This window comes from Pseudochaenichthys georgianus, chromosome 24, assembly GCF_902827115.2.
Source record: "Pseudochaenichthys georgianus chromosome 24, fPseGeo1.2, whole genome shotgun sequence".
Classification (NCBI taxonomy): domain Eukaryota; kingdom Metazoa; phylum Chordata; class Actinopteri; order Perciformes; family Channichthyidae; genus Pseudochaenichthys; species Pseudochaenichthys georgianus.
In genome coordinates this window covers 18,508,010-18,533,400 of record NC_047526.1, presented here as the reverse complement: position 1 = coordinate 18,533,400, position 25,391 = coordinate 18,508,010, and the positions used below count along the sequence as shown (strand labels likewise).

The following is a 25,391-nucleotide window of genomic DNA, read 5'->3' as shown; positions in this document are numbered from 1 at the left end:
ATGTACTTCTCCAAAATCAACCTCTGTCTTGCTGATCCTGAGGCCAGGATGGGGAGGATGCTCATAAGATTGAACATTTTAGACATACAAGTTTTTCTAAGTCTTGGCGAATAACTGAAGTACTGTACTTATGGTGCAATTACAAGTATGAACTGAACCATCAAGGCAATACTGAAGTAAATTGTGCCAGTGGAAACCCATTTACAATGGCATTTTCTGTAGTTTTAGAGATAATCTTTCTTTTTTCGTTTTACAAAAACAATTTTTCATGCCATATTAGTAGATTAGACAGATGTCTTGACAATACTTTATCATGTTGCTAAACAAGTTGTGCAAGTTCACAGCTAAACCATGAATGAGCATATGCTATCTCTTTCATCTGAGAAAATCATCTACTGCAGTGAAAAGGAAACCACCAGTTAAAATCTGAGATATTGCACAAGGTGTTTGTAGAAGTTCCCATGTAATTGTTCTCCTCACATGTTGTACCCATACCAATAGTATGTTAATTTGTGAAAATGTATTGATTTTCATGGATCCATACTTATCATGTAAGTAAGGTGCCAAAGTATATATAAAAGCATGAATAATAAAGCTTGTGTATCAAAAAAAAGTGCAAGAGGATCGCCTGGACCCCCCTGACAGAAGTCAGGGCTAATCCCTTAAATTATATTAAGTGGGCCTTGGCCTGCTGTTAATGCAAACGGGCAAAACAAGTTGATTTTCTCCGCCCTTACTTTAAAAAAAAAGAATCAATATCATAGTAGAAAATACATTGATGGGGATGCCCTTGAAGCTCACCTGGTGGAGCAATTGCCCCATGGCTGGCAGCGGCCCAAGTTTGAAGCTGACCCAGGCCCTTCCCTATCTAACTTAGACTCTTATATTCATCAAAAGGCCAACACCTACCATGTTCTAAATACAAAGATGACAGAGGAAATTACTTCCTGAGTGCACCTGATGCTCAAAGAGGGCATCCTCTACACACCATGCTGAAACATTTAGTGCCAAAAGCCCTTGCCGTTACTGGAGGCAATCCCTTTCCCGTCACAACTGAATTTCACTTAGACACTTGCTATTCACTTCTGACTGTGTCCGTTGACTGCAGTTTATGGCAAAAAACGAAATGACAAAGGCTTATTACAGTGCTTCTCAAAGTTCGGTCCGCGGACCACTGGTGGTCCGTGAGCGCCCCCTAGTGGTCCGTGAGTACATTGGTAACATTTCACATTTTAAATAAATAAATTAATTTAAGTTTTCCGCACTCTCGCGGGAATATCTCCGCAATGGAGCGAGCTTAAGTTTCACTTTCGATTGCATGATATAGCCCAGAGCAACACCTTCGGTCTGTTCTTTTATTGGTTATGTGGTCCTTATATGAAAAAGTTTGAGAAACACTGGTTATTACAATATGAATTACAATTTTTTTTTTAAAGTGCATTAGCCTATACTTGCAGGATGTTTGGTGGAATGTAGTTAAAAAGGAACTTCATTGTTGACTCATGTAGAGCTGGTGTGTTAAGAGGGCAGGTGAACTGAACATTCAATGACAGGTTGACAGCACCATCTAGTGGGACAAATCAAATATAGACGAAAGGGCTACCTGCAGAGCCAAAGTACATTGATTTAGATCATTATTTTTGGCATGTCCAAACAGTTAGCTTTGTATAACCTACATAAAAACCTATAGTAGCCTATGGATTTATTTACATGTAGTCATTTAATCAGCAAAGAAGTGTGTGATGTGTGTTGGTAAAGTTGGTACATTGGTATCATCAGGTTTGGGGAGTAACAGATTACATGTAACGGGATTACGGAATCAGGATACAAAGAAAGGTAACCTATTTTTGTAGGTAACTGTAAAAATAAGTTATAAGGTATTCCTTTACAGTTACATTAAAAAAGACTAAAATCGAATTACAGTACAAAAAAAGGGGGGGGGGGGATTACTAGCAGGATTGCAATGTTACAAAAAAACAAAAAAAGAGCATATAGTGTTTGTTGTGAAAGGAAAATATTGTATTTCTTCTTTGCAAACTGCACTGTTCTGTAGGTTTATCATTTAAATGTGATTATACACCAACTTCTTGATAGCCTGTCTTGGTTTCTTCTCTTTTCTGTTTTCTTTCTAAGGTCACATTGTTCTGTATTCTTACATAAAACACTTCAGTAAAACACATCTTGTTGATATTTCCTTTTATGTATGTGCATTGCATTTTGATATTGATGTAATCTAAAAGTAACGGAAGTAATCAGATTACATTACTTTTATAGTTTGATACTCAGATTAGGTTTCTGATTACATTTGTTCACAGGTACAGTAATCGTAACGTACATTTCTAAAGCAACCCTCCCAACCCTGATAGTGATACAGTAGCAGTTAAAACCGAGGAAGAACAGGAAGTATCTCACACAGATCCATGAGCTCCCAAAAGGCTGCCGCACGCGCACACACACACGAGCCTCGAGAGTGAATGCACGCATGCGCAATGCCATCTGGCTTCTCGGTGTCTGGGAGATTGCAAGAAGATGATGCGGCTGAGCGGCCGGCACGGACTGAATGCATAATTGGGCTTTCTTAGTCATATATTTTCACTTGCCTTGTCTAGTTTCTTGCCAAATTGCTGTTTCATGTCGAACTGTAACCGGAGCGGCGTAGAAACTGACTAGCAGTGACGGCAGAAGAAGAAGAAAGGAGTTGGGCATCACATTGCACCGGATGTCATTACACGCTCTTAAATATCGAGGACGTAAGTAGCGTTTTTAACCTTTTTTCTCTGTTCTGCGGTGTATTTATTAGGTTCCAGTCATGCCAAATGTTACTCCTGCATTCAAAGTATAAACCGCCTAACTCCCAGTTCTTAGCGTTATTTTTGGGCTTAATTAAGAAGCCTTGCTGGAAAAGAGCCCAACCCTTTGTCCAAGTCAAATCAATTATTTCTACGTGGGTCGATACTTTTCACAGTTTTGTACTATGTTAGCTAAATTATTCTTGCATGTATTAGCTGTCAGCACCTTTCACCCAGACACCTGTTAAGCCTAGGAAACGGATAATTACATTTGAATTAACCTACATATAAAACACGTGTGAGTAGTTTAAATGGCTATGGGTGAGCCGGACTATTATTAACAAAGTGAAACAATTTATAATGGCAAAATTACAATACTTTTTTTCAGTTTAAAGTTGAATTCACTATTTTCTTCATATGTGTTCAAGTGTTCTCATAGCACATGCAGGCAGATAACCATCAAACAGGCGTGAGGTTCGTTGGGCATTTGTATTTAGGGTTACATCTAAGCTCGTTGATCAATTGAATTTAAGCCTCTTGAGCGGCCCGAGCGAAACCTGCTGACACATGCGCCTCTGTCTTTTTGTGTGCGCACAAACCGGGTTAACCCTCTCTATCTGATTCCCTTCCGTGGCCCACTCTAACCAAACTAAACCCTGGCTGGCTAGGGCTATGTTGTTATACACCATAAAGTGTTGAACAAATAGTCCATTCTGCAGATTAACTCGTTCCCACCCTCCCATGTGTAGCCTTAAATACTCAGAACTCTCCTGTAAGTGCACACTCATTGGTGGGCAGTAGTCACACTGCAATTCATTATTAAAAGGTCACCTGATCTCACTCATTGGATTAATAATAGATTAATATGGAGAAGCCTGCTCTCAGCTCGAAGTGTTTGTTGCTTAATCACAGTCAATGGGTTCCACATGTCTCTTTTAATATAGAACATATATTGCTAACATGTATTGTGCTTGAATTGTATGTCAAACGTGTCCTGCTAGTGAGCAAGTTACATGAACTATTAGGTCCAACAGAGATGGAGAAACAGGTCAAAAACGAATTACTCGGTATCCTCCAGCCTATTTCCTACAATTATCTCAATATGTTGAGACTTTCCAGCAATCACAGGAATCAATGGAAAGCTCATTAGCATCTTGGGGACGTTCATATTGCCATCCTGTTTCAAATGAAGGCAAGATAATATGTCTATTCTCATCAGTATGTTTGCAACAATGCGCAATGAATAAGTGTTGTAGCATATAATATACCACAGCATAATGTACCCCTATTAAAAACTCTTGTTTGTTCATGTTTTAGAGATATTATCGCAGAAGGACTCCACACGCTGAAAAGTCAGTTTGACAAGATGCTGAAAAGTGTGTCTACATATACTTGGCCTGATAAAGGTGCACATCAATAATTGCTAGCTGATCATTGCAGGGATATGTTGCAGCCGTTTCCAAGAGTATTTGCAGAGAGTGACACATACTAAAATTGGATAGAGGAGCTCCTCATGCTACGAGTTACACTGATAGGAAACGTATGGCCTGTGATTTAATTTGGGTGGCTCTCACTGACGCTGGGTCTCTCCCCTCTGTCTCTCTCGCTCTCTTTCTCTTCCTGCCACAGTATAATCAGGACCAACGGCAGAGCCATGGAGGCTGTAACACATTTTGTGAATGACACTGTAGAATTTTACAAATGGGGCCTTACTATATCAGGTAAGATCTTTACAATCACTCAATTGTAATTCAATCAAGATCAGTGTGCCACTTTAGGGTATTCAGGAATGTCTAGCGTTATCATTGTAAGTCTTTAGGGGACGTTTTAGTCACTTAGATAAGGGAATATACAGGAAAGTACACAGAAGAAATTTGCCTTACTTAATATCACATGTATATAACTAAAAAGCAAACTTAGGCAGGTCAAAGTTGAACCAAGATGTAGCCACAGGTAGTTTGTGCAATATTTTGATGATATCTTATGCAATACACCTAGTAGTATGCGTGTAAATTGTAGCCATTACTCATAAGGCTAGTGTCAAAAGAATGACAAAAACTGCCAAAATGCTGATGAAGCATGTCATAAATGACCTGGATAGTAGTTAAACTTTTCATTTATCTATTCATCAGAATGCTAACGGTAATCCAAATAGATAGAAATCAAAAACTAAAGGTTGTGTGACATGGTGTGAATGTTAACTGTAGCACATTAGCTTGATACTAAACGCACTACCTATGTGTTAGCAACAGCTGTTCTGTTGTTTAATCACCATACCTTACATTTCCCCATAATTCAATTGTTCTCCTGCAGACAAGAGGGTGGGGAGCTGGCCGATGATGTCATCTCCCCTCCCCACTCTGGCCATCAGCTGCCTGTACTTGCTCTTCCTGTGGGCGGGGCCTAGATACATGCAGGACCGCCAGCCCTATATACTCAGGAAGACCCTCATAGTCTACAACTTCAGCATGGTGGTTCTCAACTTCTACATCGCCAAAGAGGTGAAGACACGTAGATGTATTACTCTAGTACATGTGACATATAGTTGCTTTGTCATGATAAAGGGATGACGTGGAAAAAGCGTGATAAGATACTAAGGACTGTTCCCAAAAAGCATTCCCTCAGAAAGACTGTCAATCATGCCAGGTATAATTGTTACTGCATATATAAACTCTACGTCTTATTGGTTAAAAAAGTTAAGTTAGAAGTTCAAAAAGTAACTTGATACACTATACAAACATATTTGTTTATAGAGGGAAGATGTCTAAACTCCAAAATGGCACAGAATGCATGAAAAGGCAAGCAAATACACCACGTGCGGAGGAGTTAAGTAGTGGGTTTATCCACTGTGATAAACCCACTACTTAACCTAAAGAAACAAGACAATTACTTGCAGTTGAACCGCCTTGAAGTGCCTTAAAATGGTCGAACAGTAAGTCTTATACGGGTGTTCTCTCACAGTAATATCTCAACCAGGCTGTTATGCATCTTGATTACTTGATCACTAGAAAAGTGTCAACAGGAAGTTCACTGCAGACGTTGTTGCTGGGTTGATATCTTAGGAATTGTCAACCATTTTCTGAGTTTGTGGTTTGTTTCTTCCCACCAGCTCCTAATAGCATCTCGAAGGGCCGGCTACAGCTACCTCTGTCAGCCCGTCAGCTACTCCAATGATGAGAATGAAGTCAGGGTGAGCTTCCTCCAACACACACAACACTTCACCTAAGATAAAAAAGCACCAGACTTATCTCAGGAAAACGTTGACCTGAAGGAGATCAGTGCTTTTAGTTTTGTCTGGGGTTAAAGGAGTACAGAACTAGAGAGGAGTAAAAGTGAGTGTATCTCAGTGACTTAGGGTGTGGCCTGCTCTCAGATAGGCAGGAGTAATTGGTCTCACCACCATGACACTCCACCCAAATCTCCACCCTCAGGCCTGTGCTCTTTGATGAGGGCACCACCGCAGCTTAGAGATCAGCCATATGTACTATCTGCATGTCAGGCTGACAAAGAGTTAGATAGGAGAACACACTTTGATTTGAGTGACAAATAGTAGAAATATACTATATAAAACAGACTTACTCTTCATGTGATATCTGAAGTATTTAGACGTTCTTTCCCTGATGGCAAAAACAAAGATTTAGTTTCCCATTTTTTTTTTTGTATACCTTGTTCACAAATATACTCATACAAACGCTTGGTGCAGTAGTTATTTTTACTTCACTCAACTGCCCTACGTAAGTGGATTCAGGTAAGTGTTTTAGAGGTCTGATTTACTAGGACCTCAAAGCCTCACATTCACCGCATGGCTGTATTTACTTTGCTCCTTTTTTGTTTTCCATTAGAAAAGGTTGTGGATGGTACCTGGAACCTTTTTTGGTACCATCTAAGCTGTGTTCCACGAGGTCTGAGCCTATACTAGAAGGTGGGGTTAAAACACTTCAGACCACTGATTGGTCAAAAAGAAATGTGAAGGATTTCATAGGACATCCTGCACAAACCACTAATGTTGAAATAGCCAGGCTACTGTCAATAGCAAACACATTTTTTGAATATGACTTCAACTCATTAATTTAGCTTTGAAGGGATTCAGTGGGTGTCCCGTTAAAGAAGATGTAACATACAGAAAACACAGCATAAGAAGCCAGATTGAATACTACGCCAATGTCTTCCTACTGTATTTCGCAGTCCATCAAAGATGCTATTGTGTGCAGCGGTGTTAGACTCAAGGATCCTCCTCATCAAGCCGCAATAATGACCTCGGTCCTGTTTTGAACGTCTTCAGATAGCGTCTGCTCTCTGGTGGTACTACATCTCCAAAGGAGTAGAATTCCTGGACACAGTGTTTTTCATCCTGAGGAAGAAGTTCACCCAGGTCAGCTTCCTCCACGTCTACCATCACTGCACCATGTTCATCCTCTGGTGGATCGGCATGAAATGGGTCCCAGGTGGACAATGTGAGTAAAGGGCTCTATGGAGTCTTCAGTTGCACTCACATTCAGTTTGAACGCTATCAACTTTCAAATCCGCTGAACTTTTTCCACAGCATTTTTTGGTGCAACCATCAACTCTTCCATCCACGTCCTCATGTACGGGTACTACGGCCTGGCTGCTCTGGGACCTCATATGCAGAAGTACCTCTGGTGGAAGAAATACCTCACCATTATTCAGATCGTGAGTGTGACTTTAAAGATAACCTGCTTTGTGGGTTGGGGTTATTTCTTTGGTGGTTTTTCTTCCTTAAAAGTATTTTTATTTCAAAATATGATCTGACTGATTATACTTTTGTCAAAGCATTACAGCTAGATAAAAGAACTAGAAAAGACAAATTAGATACACTGAACAATACTGATTTCTGTCCATCAATGATAGTACTGAGAAAGATATGTTCAGTGCATAATAACTAATGTCTTACATTAATCCATGGTTATAGGAATCCTTGTTTTCCAATTACATTCTGCAGGTTTGTTGTGCTTTTACCACGATGTGGGCTCTTTTGTCGCCTAATTTTGTTTATACAATTTGTCTGTTGAACAGATCCAGTTCCACGTGACCATCGGCCACGCCGGCTACTCCCTCTACACGGGCTGTCAATTCCCCGCCTGGATGCAGTGGGCTCTGATTGGCTACGCCGTAACCTTCATCATCCTCTTCGCCAACTTCTACTACCACGCGTACCGACGCAAACCCTCCTCGCAGAAGGGAGTCAAGTCCGCGGCGAACGGCACCTCTATGGTAACTAACGGTCATAGCAAAGTGGAGCAAGTGGAGCAAGTGGAAGATAACGGGAAGAGGCAAAAGAAAGGAAGAGCGAAAAGGGAGTAAAGAAGGAAGAGGGCGTGCTCGGCGATTTAAAGAGAGAGGACAGTTGTTGGAAGGGCCAGAGAAGGAGGGAAAGGTTAGGTAAGGAATAAACAGAAAGCTTCCTCCTCCCTGCAAATAATGTAGAAGGATGTGATTTGTGACCAACTTGGAAAGCTGAAAGCATAGAAGTGTGTGTTTGTGTCTATAAGGGGTTTCGAGAAGGAAGAGAGGGGTGATGGTTGTCTCCATAAAAGTTGTTTTTTTAAAAAGCAAGATGCTGATCACGTATGTTCCGAGCTCTTCTGTCCAACTGTGTTCTGGACCGTCATAGGACCAACATATTAAAAAAGGACCTACAAACTCAGCATCGTTGATCTTATCAACCAAGATTCACCTCCAACTTTTGTACTCTGGATTCCAGTATTGTTTTAACTGAAAGCTTAAATAGTCTTTAATATGCTTATTTATTTTCTAGTGCTCTAAAAGAGTTTTAATTAATTTAATTATTACCAACAAGAGAACATGCAGATGTTTATACCAAAGCGTTTTTTTCTGGGTTCGTGGGGAGATATTTGTTTACGAATACTTAGAGTTGAACAAAGTTAGGAAACAATCACAATGAGACATTCTCATAACTGCCATCTATTGTATTTAACTTTACAATTATCTACACCATCCACCAATCATATATGTCATGGACTTTCTCTGCTGTCTCAAGCTGATGCAACTGTAAGACATGATATTTACATTTTATTTCGTGTTCATTGTGATTAAAAACCTGGTTTAAAACACTTTGGGACAGTGGCATTGTTAGTTTCTTTGAGTATTTATGCAAATGTATGGGTATCTTTGTTATAATATTTGTATGTGGGTCCTCATCATTTATTTCTGTTTGCTGTGCGATGTAGCTGAGGTGCAAGAATAAGACATTTGAAATTCAGCTCAAAATCGTCTCACTGCCATGTTGGACTGAAGGGAAACTCCTCCTGAAAAGAGCTTTTTTTTTTTTTTTTTTTTTAAAGAAAACAAATGGTTATTTCATTGTCTTATTAAGAATGAAGGCAACACAGCTTCTGGCTGCACATATAACTGAAATAAAGACAATGTCAGCACCCAATAGTTTACGTTTGTGTTTCTTTGACTTAGTTTAAGTATGTTGTAAATCAGTTACTTTTAGGAAGTCAACGTATAGGATCAAGTTGTCACCCATTAAGGAACCTAATCTGGAGCCGAAGCCCTCCCATCCCCCGTTTTACCATCTCTCACCTCATTCCTCTACTTCCTTCCTCCCAGGAACTCTTCTAGGTGTGTGAGAGGCAGAGGTAGGTGGCCTGTCCAGACAGATCTGCCCTAATCTTTGGGGGTAAATTGGCTTTAGCTCCAAAAGAGCTTATTTCCACGTCACATGAGTTAACATTTAAATCAGGTCACTGGAAGGGAAGCCTTTGCTAATCTGCCACCAGGTTGCTCCTGCGACTCTCAAACTGTATGGATTAGTTAACATTTAGCTTTGATACCAAGTCGATATCAGGGGCAGAGCAAAAAGAGGTGCATAATTGAACTAAGTGTGTTTTTTCCTACAAACAACCAAGTGCTTTGCTGTGAGTTTAATATCAGGGTTAATTTAAGGAATTCCAGCAGATTCTTCAAACACACTTATCCATTTCTTGACTACCCCGTGACAAACACACTCTATCCCTTTGCTCTTTCACCGCATTCTGGATCCAGTAATGGCATCTATTAAATGATTCTTCCACTATTTTTTTCCTATACTCCAACATTTTTTTAAATCACAACCATTCTGTTATTCCTGATACCACTGAGGGTTTTTTTGTAAGCCACTTTTCCCACATCCTTCAAACTACTCTACAGAAGGCTACATGCACTACTTAGCAGCCTTGCTTCTTATCCTAGTAGACCACCACCTGTCTCTTTGAACCCATCGCATCAGGGTGGAGGCGGAAAACCAAAGGGGCAAGGGTGTAGGTGTGAATGATAAACTAGATGAGGAGTACATGTCCTCCACGGGGACACAGAGGGATCTAAGCCAGGGACTAAGAGGATTGCAGAAGAGCCAAGGCTTTAGTACAGGTCACTATAACCAGCATTTCTTCTGCTAAAGACACACACACACACACACACACACACACACACACACACACACACACACACACACACACACACACACACACCAAGGTGAATTACAAAGCTTTGGCAACTCTCTTAAGAAGCCTTTTAAAGTGTGAAACACATTGCTAGTTCCAAAATGCTTTACTTTGTCCATGCCTTGGAAAATGTGCAGCAAATAGACATCTCGTCTGAAGAGTACTGACCCATTCTGAGAGAGCGAGTCTGCTAGGGTGAAGGGTCAGATTGTCAGGGGTTAAATCTCTGCAAACCTGGCCCGTCACTTACTCATCTCATTAGCAATTATATGACTAAGGCGCTCATTCTATCCGAGCAGAGTGGAAACAGTCAGCGTTTTACTGGGACAGATTGTCTTTAGTGTTTTGTCTGTGGAGAGCACCCTCTGCTGGGACTGGATTTAGTTAAAGTACCTTTTGTGATTAATGACCAGAGTGGGTGAGGCATATTGTATGTACATGCTGGGAATCTTTAATACATTAAACTCAGTATTGTCAAGCAAGAAACAAATGTATTGTAAAACATGAAATGAATATGTGACATTTCTGCATTAAAATGTCTAAAAATGACTGTTTTGTATATTTTTGTTTAGTTATGTTGATATTAAACTAGCCCAAATGGTTCAAATAATTTTAAACCTGTGACTTTTTCGCAGACATAAGAATGGCACCTTTAAAACTACAGAGGATATTACAACTTTTTTTTACAGGGATCAAATAGGTGGACCCTTTAGATGTTATAATGCAGGAGAACATATACATATATATGCAACGCACCTGATCCCTATTGATCTGTTTAAAGTTGCATTAACCTCATTTTGGAGTATTGTGATTTGGGTGTGTACCTTATTCACATTATCTTACACTTTTGTTTTGCTCTCTTCCCATTTTGATCTTATCAAGTTACACATTAGTTAATAATTGATTTGTTGCACTCCAGTCATGCCTTCATTTCAAAGTATTAACTGATGTTAATACATTTAAGTGAATATTCCTCTTGTAAATGTTTGTTGTAAAAGGATATAACCTCTACTTATGTAATGTTTATCCTTACACTGTAAAGCATTTGCCACCTGCTTTAGAAATACTGTTCTTATTTAGCAATGGAAATTGAACTTTTTAGAGAGAGATAAAGATGTGGGGGTGGCTGTTTACTTCCTGGTTTGACGTACATCCTCACGTCAGTTGTCCGGTGCCCTGTGTCAGCGACTCTGCTTGATACTCTGCGGTAAGAATGCACCCATTGGAGCTCTGTTAGATGCATAAGAGACTTTTAAAAAGTATATATTTTGCAAGTGTCGTTGAATGGATGTTGTTGCAAAAATATAAAGTCCATAAGTTCTGGAGTAAACAAGTAGACCCTAAAGTTATGGGTCGTGATAAGTGAAGTGTGATGCGCAATCGCAGAAAAGCTCTGGTGGCATTCTCCTTAACTCTCTAAATATTACAATTGGGTTAGCTTATGTAATTGAGCAATTTTGGAGCTGCTGTGCTATTTAACTTCATGATAAACAACTACAAACCATCGCCCATGTTTGGAGTTTGAGTGCAGCAGAAAATGAAGTCTGCCGGCGGCGGCGCTGCAGCTGCTCCATCACCGTCATCATCAGACAATAGCGCAGGGAGGAGGAGGGGGCGGAGGCAGCACCGGGATCCCTCGCCGGCTACAGCGCAGGAAGGGGCAACCAAGCGAGCTCCGAGACACCCAGCTAGGCCCGGATTTCCTCTTCCCGCTGGAAGTAGCAGAAACACCGGGGCGAGGGAGAGTTTGAGGTCCGCTGACGGAAGGGAGAGGGAGCCAGAGAGGCGCGGCGGAGCAGCTGTTCACCCGGATGGTGCTGAAGCTGATGTAGTCAGAGCAAACAGGGCGGATGCTGTCGGGGAAGCTCCGACAGATTCATCAGCATCGGCCCGTCGCTCTGTTTTACCCCTGCCCTGCCTCAAAGGCGATTCCTCCCGGCGTTTGTTGCCCAGCAGAGGCTCGTTTTCCTTCCACGCGGTGGTGAGAGAGGGGACACCCGGAGAGGAAGGCGGCAGGAGCCGGGAGAGAAGCGGCGCGTCTGCGGGCTGCGGCCTCGCCTCGTTGGGTCTGTGGAGAGGAGGATGCTTGCAGGCTGAACTCATCCAGTTCCATCTGCAGAAGAGACTAAGAAGAAGCGGGGCAAAGATGCAAAACAAGACCGAGAACATGGGGCCAGAGGAGGCCGCAGAGGGAGAGCCGGGGCCGGCTGTACAGGAGACAGAGGCGGGGTCCGTGACACAGCAGGACCAGGCCTTCGAGGACGAGGTGGAGAGGCTGCTTGACGAAAATGATGATCTTAAGGTTGGTAACATGCTATTTTTATGCAGACTGATGTCTCGTCATCATCTAGGGATGATTTAGACAACCAATACAATGCATCACCTCCCCAGAATCCATTGCAACACAGTCAACATTTGTTTTTTTCACATTAGGGTGACAGATAAACCATGTTTAGGCCTATTTGGAGTCTGTGGCCCTGTTAAGCCTGGGGCCAACCACTCTGGACTAAATATTGTGTTTGCAGTGGTCTAGATGAGTAAACATCAATTGATTTGTCTGTTCAACATCCAGTCTTTACAGAACATAAAGCTAAGACCTAAGTTGGAAAAACACAGACTAATGAGTAATCGGTTATTGATCACATCTGTATCGATCAGATAAGATCAATGATATGTTGTGTCAAAATGAGCGACAAAGGGAGTGAAAGGCCATGATTTGCATGCATGTTGGCATAGGAAACCCAAATGAAGCAAAAATCCTGCCTTCTTCAAACTATATTTTTGATGAAGTCCAAACAAATCCAATACAAACTCAGGGAAGTCAAAAGTCAACAGAAAACAGCAGAGTTTAGTCTTCATTTAAAATAATCTAATAACTATGATATGTTATCTTTATAATGCACCTGCCAGTGTGAAATTGAGGAAATGAGGGCCGAGATGGACGAGATGCGAGACACATTCTACGAGGAGGACACGTGTCAGCTGCAGGAGATGAGACGTGAGCTGGAGAGGGCCAATAAAAACTGCCGGATCCTGCAGTACCGTCTGAGGAAGGCAGAAAGGAAGAAGCTGCGCTTCGCACAGACGGGAGAGATCGATGAGGAGCTGCTCAGGAGTCTGGAGCAGGACCTGAAGGTGCGAGAGGGGAGGGGAAGGTGCTAGACCCCCTGTGTGTCTGTCTGGGAGCAGGATATGTTTGCAAGCTGTTAATGTAGTCACAAGCACAGGTGAAAACACCCCAATGTGGGTCAACTTAAATGTAAACATAATCAAAAGTGAAGATCAAACATGAATATCACTGGAAATGAGTGTGAATATTTATATTATTGATGTCCTCACATTCATTTAACCATAAAGGTAGCGAAGGATGTGTCTGTGAGGCTGCACCATGAGCTGGAAAAGGTGGAGGAGAAACGCACAAAGACCGAGGATGAGAATGAGAAACTGAGACAGAAACTCATTGAGGTGGAAGTGACCAAACAAGCCCTGCAGAATGAACTGGACAAAACCAAAGAGGCAAGTAAACCCTGGCAGACACTAAACCACGTCACGTGACATTAAGATATCATCACAAATGCTGTGGACCTTTTGGAATAGTGCACTTTAGGATGTAAATGCTTTGTTTTATATTACAAGTAGAGTGTCAAGTGTAAATGGGATAAATACACACAAATAAAACAAAACCAAATATTTCTGTATTCTGTCTCAACATTCTCAGAAGAGAAGAGGAAGCAAGGACATCCAGAAGACTGACAGGAAATCAGCACAAACTCCTACCGAGGTGAGGTTTTCACAATAATCCATATGCTTGCCTCATGTTTCCCTAAGGAGCATCTGCTATCCTCTTTGCATAATCTTTTTTCCTTTGGCCCCCTTGTTGCATATTTATGAGAGGGTTACATAAAGGCTTTAATCACATCGTCACATTATGTTCTCACTGTTTTGCTTTTCAAGCTCTGTGGCCACAACAGGCCAAAGCAAATGCTCCCATCATTTGAAATGAATGTATATTCAAATGAAAGCTGAGAGTTTGCAGAGATCTAGAAATTACTTTAGGCTTAAAAATGTCCAACAGCTTCCAGGTCCAATGCAGACTCTGCTACAAAACCTTTAATTTGTTGTCCTTTCGTCTTTATGTCTTATTGCGGGGACCAACTTTGTGAACTTCAAAATTAGTTTGTATCTGTTTCTGCTTAAACACACTTTAGTATTTACAGTCTGTACTCCCTCCATCTCCAGGAGGTCAATGAGGACCTTAAGTGCCAGCTAGCTTTTATCAAAGAAGAAGCAGTGCTTATGAGGAAGAAAACCGCCAAGATTGACAAAGAGAAGGACCGTCTAGAACAAGAGCTGCAGAAGTACCGCTCCTTCTATGGCGAACTGGACAGCACCCATCATAAAGGAGAGGCTGGGGGTCCGCCCACCACCCGTGAGTCAGAGCTCAAGTTACGGCTACGCCTAGTGGAGGAGGAGGCAAACATTCTGGGGAGGAAAATAGTGGAGTTGGAGGTAAGAACAGACAATGCTACATGGGTCTATAAAAGGGAGTGGTGAATGGGAATCATGTGAGATTTTATCCATCTACCCCACAGGTTGAAAACCGTGGGCTGAGGGCCGAGCTCGACGACATCCGTGGGGAAGGAGAGGGCGCAGGAAGCTCTGAGGGCGGAGCGATGGGTGGGTCTGGCTCAGGGCGAGGCCTTGGAGATGACCTGACGGAGCTCCGACAGCAGCTGCAGCTGGTGGAGGACGAGGCAGAGCTGCTGAGGAGGAACCTGGCCGATGTTGAAGATCAAAACAAGAGAGTGACCACTGAGCTGAACAAGTTACGGTTCAAAGCCGGAACCCATGAGGGAGGCGGCAGGCACGGGGGAGGCCTCGATGGAGCAAAGGCGGAAGCCCTGCAGGAGGAGTTAAAGGCAGCAAGGCTACAGATTAATGACCTAAGTGGCAAGGTATTGCAAGTTGATGGATAATATTGACACATATTAAGTTGATATTTATTTTTTCTGAAATTCTTTACTTTAGTCGTAAAATAAAAAGTAGGATATGTTGTTAAGCCTTATTAGCATGGTAACACTGACAATTAGGGATGGGTATCGTTAGGATTGTATCGATACCGATACTGCTTATCGATACCGGTATTTTTCGATAATCTTATCGATACTTTTCAATAATTTGGTGCTCAAAATTATAGACATGATTACAAGATGTGAAGATTAAACAGTCATTTTATTTTATTAATTTATTTGTATTTATTATTTAATGTAACTTTTTCAATGTCATACCAAGCAGGTATGAGTGTGTTTGACAGTGTATCTCTGGAAGGGGGGCGGTAATTAGGGGCAGTTCATAAATCCATGTAAACAACGAGACGCTGCGTGCGCACCTCCTAAAGCGGATGCTCCGGTCGGCTAACCATTACGGCCCGTCCACACAGCGGCGTGCGTTGACGCTTCACCATTCACTTTGAATGGGGTGACGTCACTTTTAGCCGAAATGCATCGTGGGAAGCGACGCGGAGCGTAGCTGGCATGGCTCGCTGCAAAAGTTGAGCAATGTTCAACTTTTGACAACTCGGCAGAAGCGTCAGCCAATCGAATCATATGCCAGCACAAGCTCTAGCCAATCAAACCGCTGCTTGTGTGTCAGGGGCGGGAGATTCATGTGATTGGTTGTTGGTCGAGTTTCAGACACGCCCGCCGGCAAGCGTCAGCGCACGCCGCTGTGTGGACGGGCCGTTATAATCCATTTATAGAGAACCACAGTGACGCGTCCTAAAACCCGGATGTAAACTCCTTCCGGTTCCTTCGTCCACAACCAATGCAATTTCTCCATAGGATTTTGGAAAATAGCTGGAAATAAGGTCTGTGGTTGACACACATTTAAGAAACGGATCACGTTTTGTTCAGCCGGATAATATCCACATGCCTACCCTACTTTTATAATTTTCGAATCATAAATCTAGTTGCCAGAAGCAAAATGCTAACGTTATGCTATAAAGGAACTACAGCAGGGTCGCTGCTCCAACGTCACGCCAACTTAAGATCCATATTAAAAACTACAGATTCTAAATTGTACAAGTTGAAGCATTTGTTTTAACAGTTTTCAAGAGCGCAGGTACTTGCTTTCAAGCAGAACAGGGCAAACAAACTTAGCGGGAGTGTTTACGTTTTTGGTGTAATGACGTACAACGGCCTCGACAACTTCTGTAGTCCTATTCAGCCACACGTTAACAACCATCGTTTTTCAGACACGTAAACTCTTCAAAAATCACCAGCGGGGTCACTGCTGATGTATTTAATGTCGTAGAACAAAACGTGATCTGTTTCTTCAATTTGTGTCAACCACAGACCTTATTTCGAGTTATTTTCCAAAATCCTATGGAGAAAATGCATTGCTTTTTGTCGAAGGAACCGGAAGTGGTAAAAATGCTAACTTACTTCCGGGTTTTAGGACGCGTCACTGCGGTTCTCTATTGCGTTTATTATTTATAATTGTTATGATGGATTATCAGTAATAATTTTAAAGTTACACAGACACATTGGATTAACCGTTGTTATGCCCTTGACATAAAATGATGTAGAAAAGATCGCATTTGCCAGTTATGTGCTAAAGTAGCCATTAGTCCGGTTAGCCCGTTTTGCTAAGTATTGATTTAGACTCTTGGTGTTGGACTTCTGTTCCGTGTAGGTCAAATGGTTAATATCGTCTGTTAGCTGAGTTTTTCCCGTTAAGTGTGTATGCTAAAATGGTGCTTTATATATTGTATTTTATACTTATTACGTTTTGATATTTTAGTAAATTGCCATGACTATGCTGGCATCTCTGCTGTAGCCTAATAGGCACATCCGTGTTTTGAGTACAAAATCTAATTTTCACCACCTCTCTGTTGTTTTTTCAGGTGATGCAGTTGCAGTATGAGAACCGTGTGCTCCTATCTAACATGCAACGCTATGACTTGGCCTCCCACCTCTCCCTGCGGCCCAGCCCGCGGGACAGTGACGCAGAGAGCGATGCGGGCGGAGCCACAAGTGGTCGCCGTGAGAGCGATGAGGACTCCTCCTCACGCCTCGTCCCACCCCACCGCAAACGCGAGGGCCCTGTAGGTGGGGAGAGTGACCCAGACGAGGTCAGAAACACTAACGGAAGCAGCCGTTGCCTGACGCCCACAAGGGGCCTCTACACCCCCTCCGGGCCTGAGGGTGCCGCCTCCTCCCCCTTGGCCCGCTTCCTGCCTGTTGGCCGGTGCAGCCTCCTCGAAAGGCAACACATGACTGATATCCGCATGGAGGCTGAGAGGCTTGTTCGGACCATTGACCGGCTCATCGCTGATACGGCCACGATCATCTCAGAGGCGAGGGTATTTGTGACAAACGGTGACCTGATGTTCAGGAGAGGAGGGGAGGAGGGCGGAGAAGAAGATGGCAGCCGGATAAGGGAACACGAGCTTCTGTATCGTATTAATGCCCAGATGAAAGCCTTCCGGAAAGAACTGCAGACGTTTATAGACAGACTTGAAGTGCCTCGACCCGAGGGCAGGGACACAGAGGAACCACTGTCGGTGAGACAAATGTTAACAAAATGTCATAAGGTGCATATAAAATATCTCAAAGAGTTTAATGCTGATTCTGTTTCTTCCCTTCTCCACTTAATCCGACCTCCTGGTTTGTCCTCCGCCCAGATGTTCCAGCCTATAATTTTGCTCATCCTCATACTTGTGTTATTCTCGTCCCTCTCTTACGCCACCATCTTTAAACTAGTCTTTCTTTTTACTCTTTTCTTTGTTCTGTGATGTACGCCTCCCTTAATTCACATCATTCCTTGTTTGTTTTTGCTCTGTTGTTTTCCATTCCTCCCCACATTCTTTGTTGCCAAGGTAACCAAAAGCACAGAAAAAGCTCAGCACTTTCCGAGGCTGCAACCACATTCAAGAAAGTGCGGCTAGATTCAACACTGCAGTCGATATTATTCATTACACATCACTGTCCACGTCTATCCCTAAAGAAGGTGAGTTACAATGTGTCACTGTTTCTGTTTCCCCCCCAGTCCCACAGCATTTCGTGTTATAGTCACAACATTTAATCTATTGATTCGTGTTCACCAACACGATGTTCCCCTTTTTTTCGTGTCACACAGAACGATTTTAAAAGCAATGTATTTCTATTGGTAGTGTGTTTCGTGCCTGCAACATGTATTTTTGTCCGGTCGGGTCTTGGAGGACCGGAAGCTGTGGGGTTCATAAAAACATTTTCTTACTCAATATAAAGCCATGATTATTGTTTTGAAATCGTATAATGTATTAATGTTGATACTGCAAGGACTATGAAGAGAAATTGAAGATGTTGTTTAATTGCTGATATATTTATGATCCACGTCACGTATTCAGTTTCGGCCGAACCGAGTATTAAAATGCCGTTATGTGATGACTTCCAAAGAGAAAAGCAAGCACACTCGGATTAAAGTTTTTTTTTTTTTTTTTTAAATGTTTTTCGGATTCTATATCGCATAAACACCATATCCCAACGTGCATTGCGGCTAAACAATCCAATCACCAAGCTTAAACCATAGCTGAGGATCTTGGGTAATCAGTTCGGTGGGTGTGTATCTGTTTCCGGTTATTTTATTTTGAAATTCAGTTACATCAGTTATTGTTGAGTAAATAACAGTGTGTTATTTAGAACAAATTAGAAGGAAAAAAAGATTTAAAAAATACAGATTTCAGTATTCTGAGGCTCTCTGAGCCCCATTTATTTTCCTCACGGATGGCAACAAAAGTCCGACATTATACTATCGGAAATAAAAACAATAATCGTGGCTTGATATTGAGTAAGAAAATGTTTTTATGAACCACACAGCTTCCGGTCTTCCAAGACTCGACCGGACAGAAAGACGTGCTGCAGGCACGAAACATACTACCAATAGAAATACATTGCATTTAAAATCGTTCTGTGTGACACAAAAAAAAGGGGAAAATCGTGTTGGTGAACACGAATCATTAGATTAAATGTCGTGACTATAACACGAAATGCCATGAGACGGGGTTGCACTGAAAGACTAACCATGTTGCTGATCCTATTTCAGTTTTATAAAAAAGTACAATTTCAACATCATTGTGTCTTGATCTGATGTTTGTAATGCAGCAGAGTAAACAACAACAACATATATGTAGATAATAAGCTTAAAAACTGATCAATTGGAATCTAATATCTGTATTTTGTACATTTGCATGATAGCAATCCTATGTGTTTAGAAATTGTCATGTCAGTTTTAAGATGCATGTCTGTTGGACCTGATGATAGGTACAGTAGCCTTTAAAAAGTTTGTTATTCACCCTATGAATATTAAGTGACGGATTAATTTAAATGATGACTGATTCTACTCTTATATCTGCATACTAAACATAAGGGGAGAGCCAGCAGCTGATTAGCTTAGCTTTGCAAAAACACTTGAAACAGGGGAAATCAGATAGACTAGTCTGGATTACAATTTTACATTTCCACGTATTAATATCATGTTAATGAGTAAGCTTTAAGGTCCTGCTATGTGCATTATTTTATTTTGGAGAGGGCCAGGCTAGCTGTTGCAGCAGTCTTTATGCTAAGCTAGCATTCATTTTGAACATCAACAGAGCAGTAACACACTTTATCCCCATCAAAATTACAACTTTTTCTCAAAATATTACAACTTATTCACAAAGTCTTAGAGAACTCAGATATGTGCGATATATTTTGAATCTGCAGAACGTTTTTAACAAGCAATAATTATTCTGTAACACATAAGAGCTATACAATTCTAGGTGGTTTATAAATTAATTTAAATAAATATCATCATTGACAGTCGCATAGCCAGACCTATCTCGCGCTTTGTCTGGCTCCATAATACCATTTTAGAAAATACATCATGGCTTGTTTGTATTTCTTTAAACTAATCACAAGCACATAGGAAAAGCATGCAAGGACAGTCACAGATAGATAATACAGATAGTGGAAGTGCTGCCTGAGAGACGCAGCCATTTGCAGCCTTAAAGCCACTATTAAGTTTCAGTGAGTCAGACTATTATCTAAAGTGAACAGGTGACACATGCACATTTAAAAAGGTTACTACTCAAAATAAACACACAAAAAAAAGAAGGAACTCAGTTGGGAGAATAAGGAAAAAACTGATGGGGTTGTGTTACAAAAACTTCTTAACTTAAGGTGCAATTGACAACAATAAAAACCTTCAGCCACTAGATGGCACACTACCCCTCCCCCCTTTTATCGAGTCACAAGAAAGTGATGCCAGTTTGAGGCACCACCTGCATTTTTCATTGATAGTTTTTATGTACGGCCAAACACATTTAAAACCCTGTTTTTCTTCACCAACTAGAAAATACTATGACTCTTGATCACTGACGACATAGAGGTACCACGTGATACAAACGTCGTTATACTATTGTCTCACAAGCCCGGTTAGCGAAAGGCAGTGGCGGCAAAAATCTTTTCAGATATCTTTCACAGAAATATAAATCATTAAACCTTACAAAAATTACAACATTAGAACAATGAGCACTTAACTTCAAGAGAGACGAGTTAGAGGTGTTGGTACAAAAAATAATTGATTCTGTCAGCAATGCTAACTCGAGAGATAAAACAAAGAAGGCGCACTTGTGGCTGTTGACATTTAGTTTGTCTTGTAAAATCCATAAAAGAGCAGCCTTATAGATTAAATAATTATCTAACACTACCTGGTGGAGAGGTTAGGACAGTTTAAGAATGTTCCTAAAGCTCAGAGTGTTGTTTAAAATGTTGTTTGGATGCTTATGTAATAACCTTTTATATCTTAAATTGGGATAGGAACATTAACATATTCATTGTAGGTCCTAATCCTGATTACCATGGTAACCAGACAGTTAAAATAGGGTTGGCAAATTGAGAGCAATAATGACATCTCAACCATAATATGTAAAGCGCTTTGAGCACTGGAAAAGTGCTATAATAAATGTAAGGAATTATTATTATTATTATTATTATTATTATTATAAATTGGAGCATAAGAATTCACAAAAAAGCAGGAAAATAAAAATTGGATGAGGACCCCCACAGTCCCCCCCCTTGATATTAACCCCACCCAAAATGTTGTGACAAACCTTTGCCTTGCGTATTAGCATTGCTTACATCGAGGTTTAAAGGTTGCAAGGCTCTAAGGGAGGAAGCATTAATCAACTTTCCATGCCACTATAGGTCTGGTTTAACCTTGTTTCTAAATATATTTGATCTTGTTCCACGTTATGACAGCAGTCACCTCTTCCTTGTTTTTCAGAATGACACTTGATGCGCCACCCCCTGTTGTTGCCTCAAGGTAAAGTAAGGATACAGTTTGTACCCCCTCTCCTAACTCCTGGGGGATGTGTCATAGGGAACACAACAGGTGGAGGAATAATGGCAATGATCCCGTAGCTTTAAACTGGAAGGAATTCTGATGATAACGTCAAGTGCCAAATGTTAGATCTTGTCCAAGGGGGACAAGTCAAAGATCCCAGTGGGACCCCCAATTAGAGTCAGGCTTTAGTAATTGATGGTGTATCAGCAGGAACTGTTTTGGACGACTCAAAAACAAGGTCTCAGCTAAAGGTTACTCCAGGACATGTTTACACATTTAGCGCTTTTGAAAGATAGATCCGTAAGAAAAATATTTCATGACATTAAAATTCCGTGGCCTCCTGAAGTTTAGTTCTTAAAAAGGAATTAAATGTTGCCTAACATGCCAGGAACGCACCTTGCCGTTTCCTCTTCGTGACTAACTTCAATAAAGATATTATTGACAGTGTGACACATTATTACTAACCTTGTCACACACACTCAATTGGCATCTCTTTGAAAATGAGTTGCAGTGGTGCATGGTCACAAGGCAAAATCTGCCCTAGCATCCTAAAGGAGAGTAGCAACAGAGAAGCCCATTGGCCGAGAGATCGCAGCAGCTGAAATAGCTATGTAAACACTTTCCCTCTCTCCGTGAGCCCCAGTAATTATAGCCAGGATGCTGGTGACGACAGTTGTCCCGTCGAGACTTCAAATGGGGGAATACATTTGACATTATGATATTTGATACCGGCTCCAATGGCGCGCCCACGTAAACAGTAAGGCGCGGTATAAAGGCTGGGGACCCCGGCTGGAACAGAAATTGTTTACCATTTAGCTCAGCGATCAGGACTTAACGCCGAGGCGTGACTAGGAGAATCAGGGCCCTTTAAATCTAGTCCTAGGGGTTATACGTAATACAGAGGTGGAAACAAGCGAGGGGGAAGCACCGGAGAGAGGAGACTTCACGTGTAGGCGCAGAGGGGAGTACATGTGTTGGAGAGTCCGGAGCGAAAAGCGCGCGGGAGGTAGAGCAGACTGAGGATTTATACTGGAGCATTGAACACGCTTATGTTGAGCAAGGTAAGAACAGCTGTTTATAATGAGGCGGAATTGTAGCTTTAATGCAAATTCATCGGATTTATGGGAATCATTTCGAATTAATGGTACATAAACTGAAAGTATACAAATTGAGACTGCCTGCATGGCAAAGCCTGGTGTTGAGTCTACTGTTATATTTGTATTTTTTTCAACATCTATTCCATATACCATGTTGAATTTTCTCATCGCACGAGGAGCCTACTTGTATCTGTCACCCTCCCATGCGCACAGGCCACGCCGTAGGTTTACTATGCATAGTTACACGATTATGAATATCTCTACTGTTGCATAACAAGTGGGAGGGAAGTGGCTGGTACATTCGGGCACCTTCATTAGGATACTTGTCATACTTTAATGATGGCAACAACATCAACAAAGCCAGGGGCTGCACAATAATAGTTAGTCCTCGCTTTGGAATCATGATGGCATCAATATATTTTGACCAGACCACATTGACAGTGTTTAAAAGTGCATCTGAGGGGCAACTTTAGAGATTAAGTTATATTTTTTCTCTCCAGGTTGGGAGACATACAGAGTCAGACTGGAGGTCAAAGTGAACAAAAGCTGTCATGACATACTTACACGACTATGCATTTTTTTAAGAATGTGAAAGAAGAGGTTGGTGATGTCTGACCTTTGTTAGGCCAGAAATTGACCAAAAATACAAGCCCTTTAACTAGGCAATTAAAAAAATGGGGCAATTATGTTTCACTTGATTAATTGGAGCCTCAATCAGGTGTCATTGGCACTAGTGCAGTATGTTTTATGCTGCCTTGTGTTGAAGACATTGAAAAAACAGTTGTGAATGGTTGTTGAAATGTTCACTTGTCTAAAGCAAAATAATTTGCACCAAAAATGTGTATTTCATAACATATACTAACAGTCTTTTCCCCCACCATGTGTTTTTCTCTACAGTGTTTCCTGGCCATTGATCCTTGAAAACCTAGGGTAACATCTGACAGTAAAGTGAAACAGGAGAAAGGGGAAATTGGCATTTAAAGGGGCCTCTGGGTATTGACCGGCCTGCGTCATGGCAGCCATTGATCTGGAGCGTGGGCTGGAGCACAGTGGCAGGGGCTGGGGGCAGGAGAGGCCGGAAATGATGGACAACTTTGATTCAGAGATGCAAGAGTGGGAGGACCAGCTTCAAGACATCCAGCAACAAATCGAAGAGGTAAGATTTTGTTAAAGAAAATTAAGTCTCAATTAAGTCTCATTCTTCAACTGGACAAGTTGCATTTAAGAAAATGGATTATTCCATGCTGCTCTTCGCACTAAAAAAACACATTGTATCTAAACATGACACATACAGCGGGTCTATGCAGTGTGAATCTAATGTGAATTATAGGACAGTTGGGGTCAGTGATTCTGCATAATACTATACCTAGGAATGTAAATATATAGAGGTAAAATTCACCAGCTTCACTAGTGTTCAAGGTATTTCTGTTTTCTGGCGTTAACTGCAGAATTTAGTTATGCAAATATTTTCATGAAAGATAAAGAAATGCATAAAAGGCATAGTCTTCTTTCGCTTAATAATGCAACAGTTTTCACCGTGTGCAAACATGCTTATGGTTCTGTGTCCAGGTTATGTATGCTTCCCTAGAGTGTGTGTTAATCAAGCGTCTTTGAGTTGTGAAAAGCGCTATATAAATAAAATGCATTATTATTATTATTAATTGAAGTAATATGTGTGTGTTGCTTGCGTGCGTGCGTGCGCGCGCGCACACACACACACACGATACTAAACGAGTATTAAAAGTCGTGATGGGAAACAGATGGTTGTGCAAAGTGGAATAACATGTGTCGTCGGTTATAAATATAGGTTAGGTTTTCTGATAATTATAAAACTTGCTTGTTGTGTAAACACAGTTTTCCTGTCATTCAGCCGTGTTTTGCATGTAGTTGGATACAACATGTTGAAGTAGGAAGTTGTTTATGTGTCCTTCTGTTTCAATCTTTGCAGTTGTACAATGGAGTCCAGGCTCGAAGAGGAGCACACGATATCCCTACTGACAACCAGAAAAATGGCAGCGAGTTGGAGTGCGGCCTGGGGCACCATGGCAATGGTCTCTTTGCGCCCGGACATCACAACAAGAATCACCCCGGAGCTATAACTGTGCCACATCACTATAGTAACAGCCGTAACTATAGCCCCAGTGGGTACAGCTACCCCAGTAGTCATCAGAATGGCTATGGTTATTGCAACGCCAACTCAGAGATCGGAGACTTGTTGCAGGATTATTTGGAGCAAGGGAAGCAAATAAGCCAGAAGAATAACGGAGCTCGCCATGTGGTAAGTGGAGGCATTTTAAGCATTTCCCTGCTCGAATGCATCATTGTGTTGGCGTCTGCACATATGATTAAACCAAACACGTAATAAGAGTCAAAGCTGGGCTTCAGTTGGGAACATATCGATTACAGTTAGTTGGTTCCTTCCAGTCTGCTTACAGACAGGTTACCACATTGGCGTTAGTTTCACATACTTTCACCAACTCCTGACAACTTAGACAAGAAGGAAGCCAAGACATTAAACTGTTTCCTGTTACACATTATAACGTTCAAGTATAGTAGATGACAGTTAGGAGTTCTTTATCGTGTGAGGATCAAGGCTCAGCCAAGGTTCTGTTTTAGTAAGTTACAGTAAACAGAACATTGCCATTGGGGGATCTTGAAGTATCACTCTTGTTAAA

General features: G+C 41.5%; 2 protein-coding genes across 3 annotated transcripts; both read left to right on the top strand.

Annotated features, from left to right (window-relative positions):
• Positions 1-2,431: 2,431 nt before the first annotated feature.
• On the top strand, positions 2,432-9,150 carry LOC117439778 (very long chain fatty acid elongase 4-like). The gene is made up of 7 exons (XM_034075850.2): positions 2,432-2,750; positions 4,419-4,510; positions 5,103-5,290; positions 5,899-5,979; positions 7,072-7,243; positions 7,333-7,460; positions 7,824-9,150. Exons 2-7 carry the CDS (start codon positions 4,444-4,446, stop codon positions 8,109-8,111), a joined length of 924 nt encoding a protein of 307 aa, XP_033931741.1. The 5' UTR covers positions 2,432-2,750; positions 4,419-4,443; the 3' UTR covers positions 8,112-9,150.
• Positions 9,151-11,455: 2,305 nt separating this feature from the next.
• Positions 11,456-23,717, top strand: LOC117439777 (microtubule cross-linking factor 3-like). 2 transcript variants are annotated; one of them, XM_034075849.2, is made up of 10 exons: positions 11,456-12,557; positions 13,166-13,390; positions 13,613-13,771; positions 13,974-14,036; positions 14,495-14,764; positions 14,848-15,210; positions 17,160-17,819; positions 18,135-18,265; positions 21,560-21,598; positions 23,614-23,717. In XM_034075849.2, exons 1-8 carry the CDS (start codon positions 11,793-11,795, stop codon positions 18,201-18,203), a joined length of 2,574 nt encoding a protein of 857 aa, XP_033931740.1. In that variant the 5' UTR covers positions 11,456-11,792; the 3' UTR covers positions 18,204-18,265; positions 21,560-21,598; positions 23,614-23,717. The 2 variants fall into 2 exon arrangements, with proteins under 2 accessions (XP_033931740.1, XP_033931739.1); XM_034075848.2 differs by lacking the exons at positions 21,560-21,598; positions 23,614-23,717 and having other exon boundaries at positions 11,457-12,557; positions 17,940-18,223.
• The last annotated feature ends 1,674 nt before the right edge of the window (positions 23,718-25,391 follow it).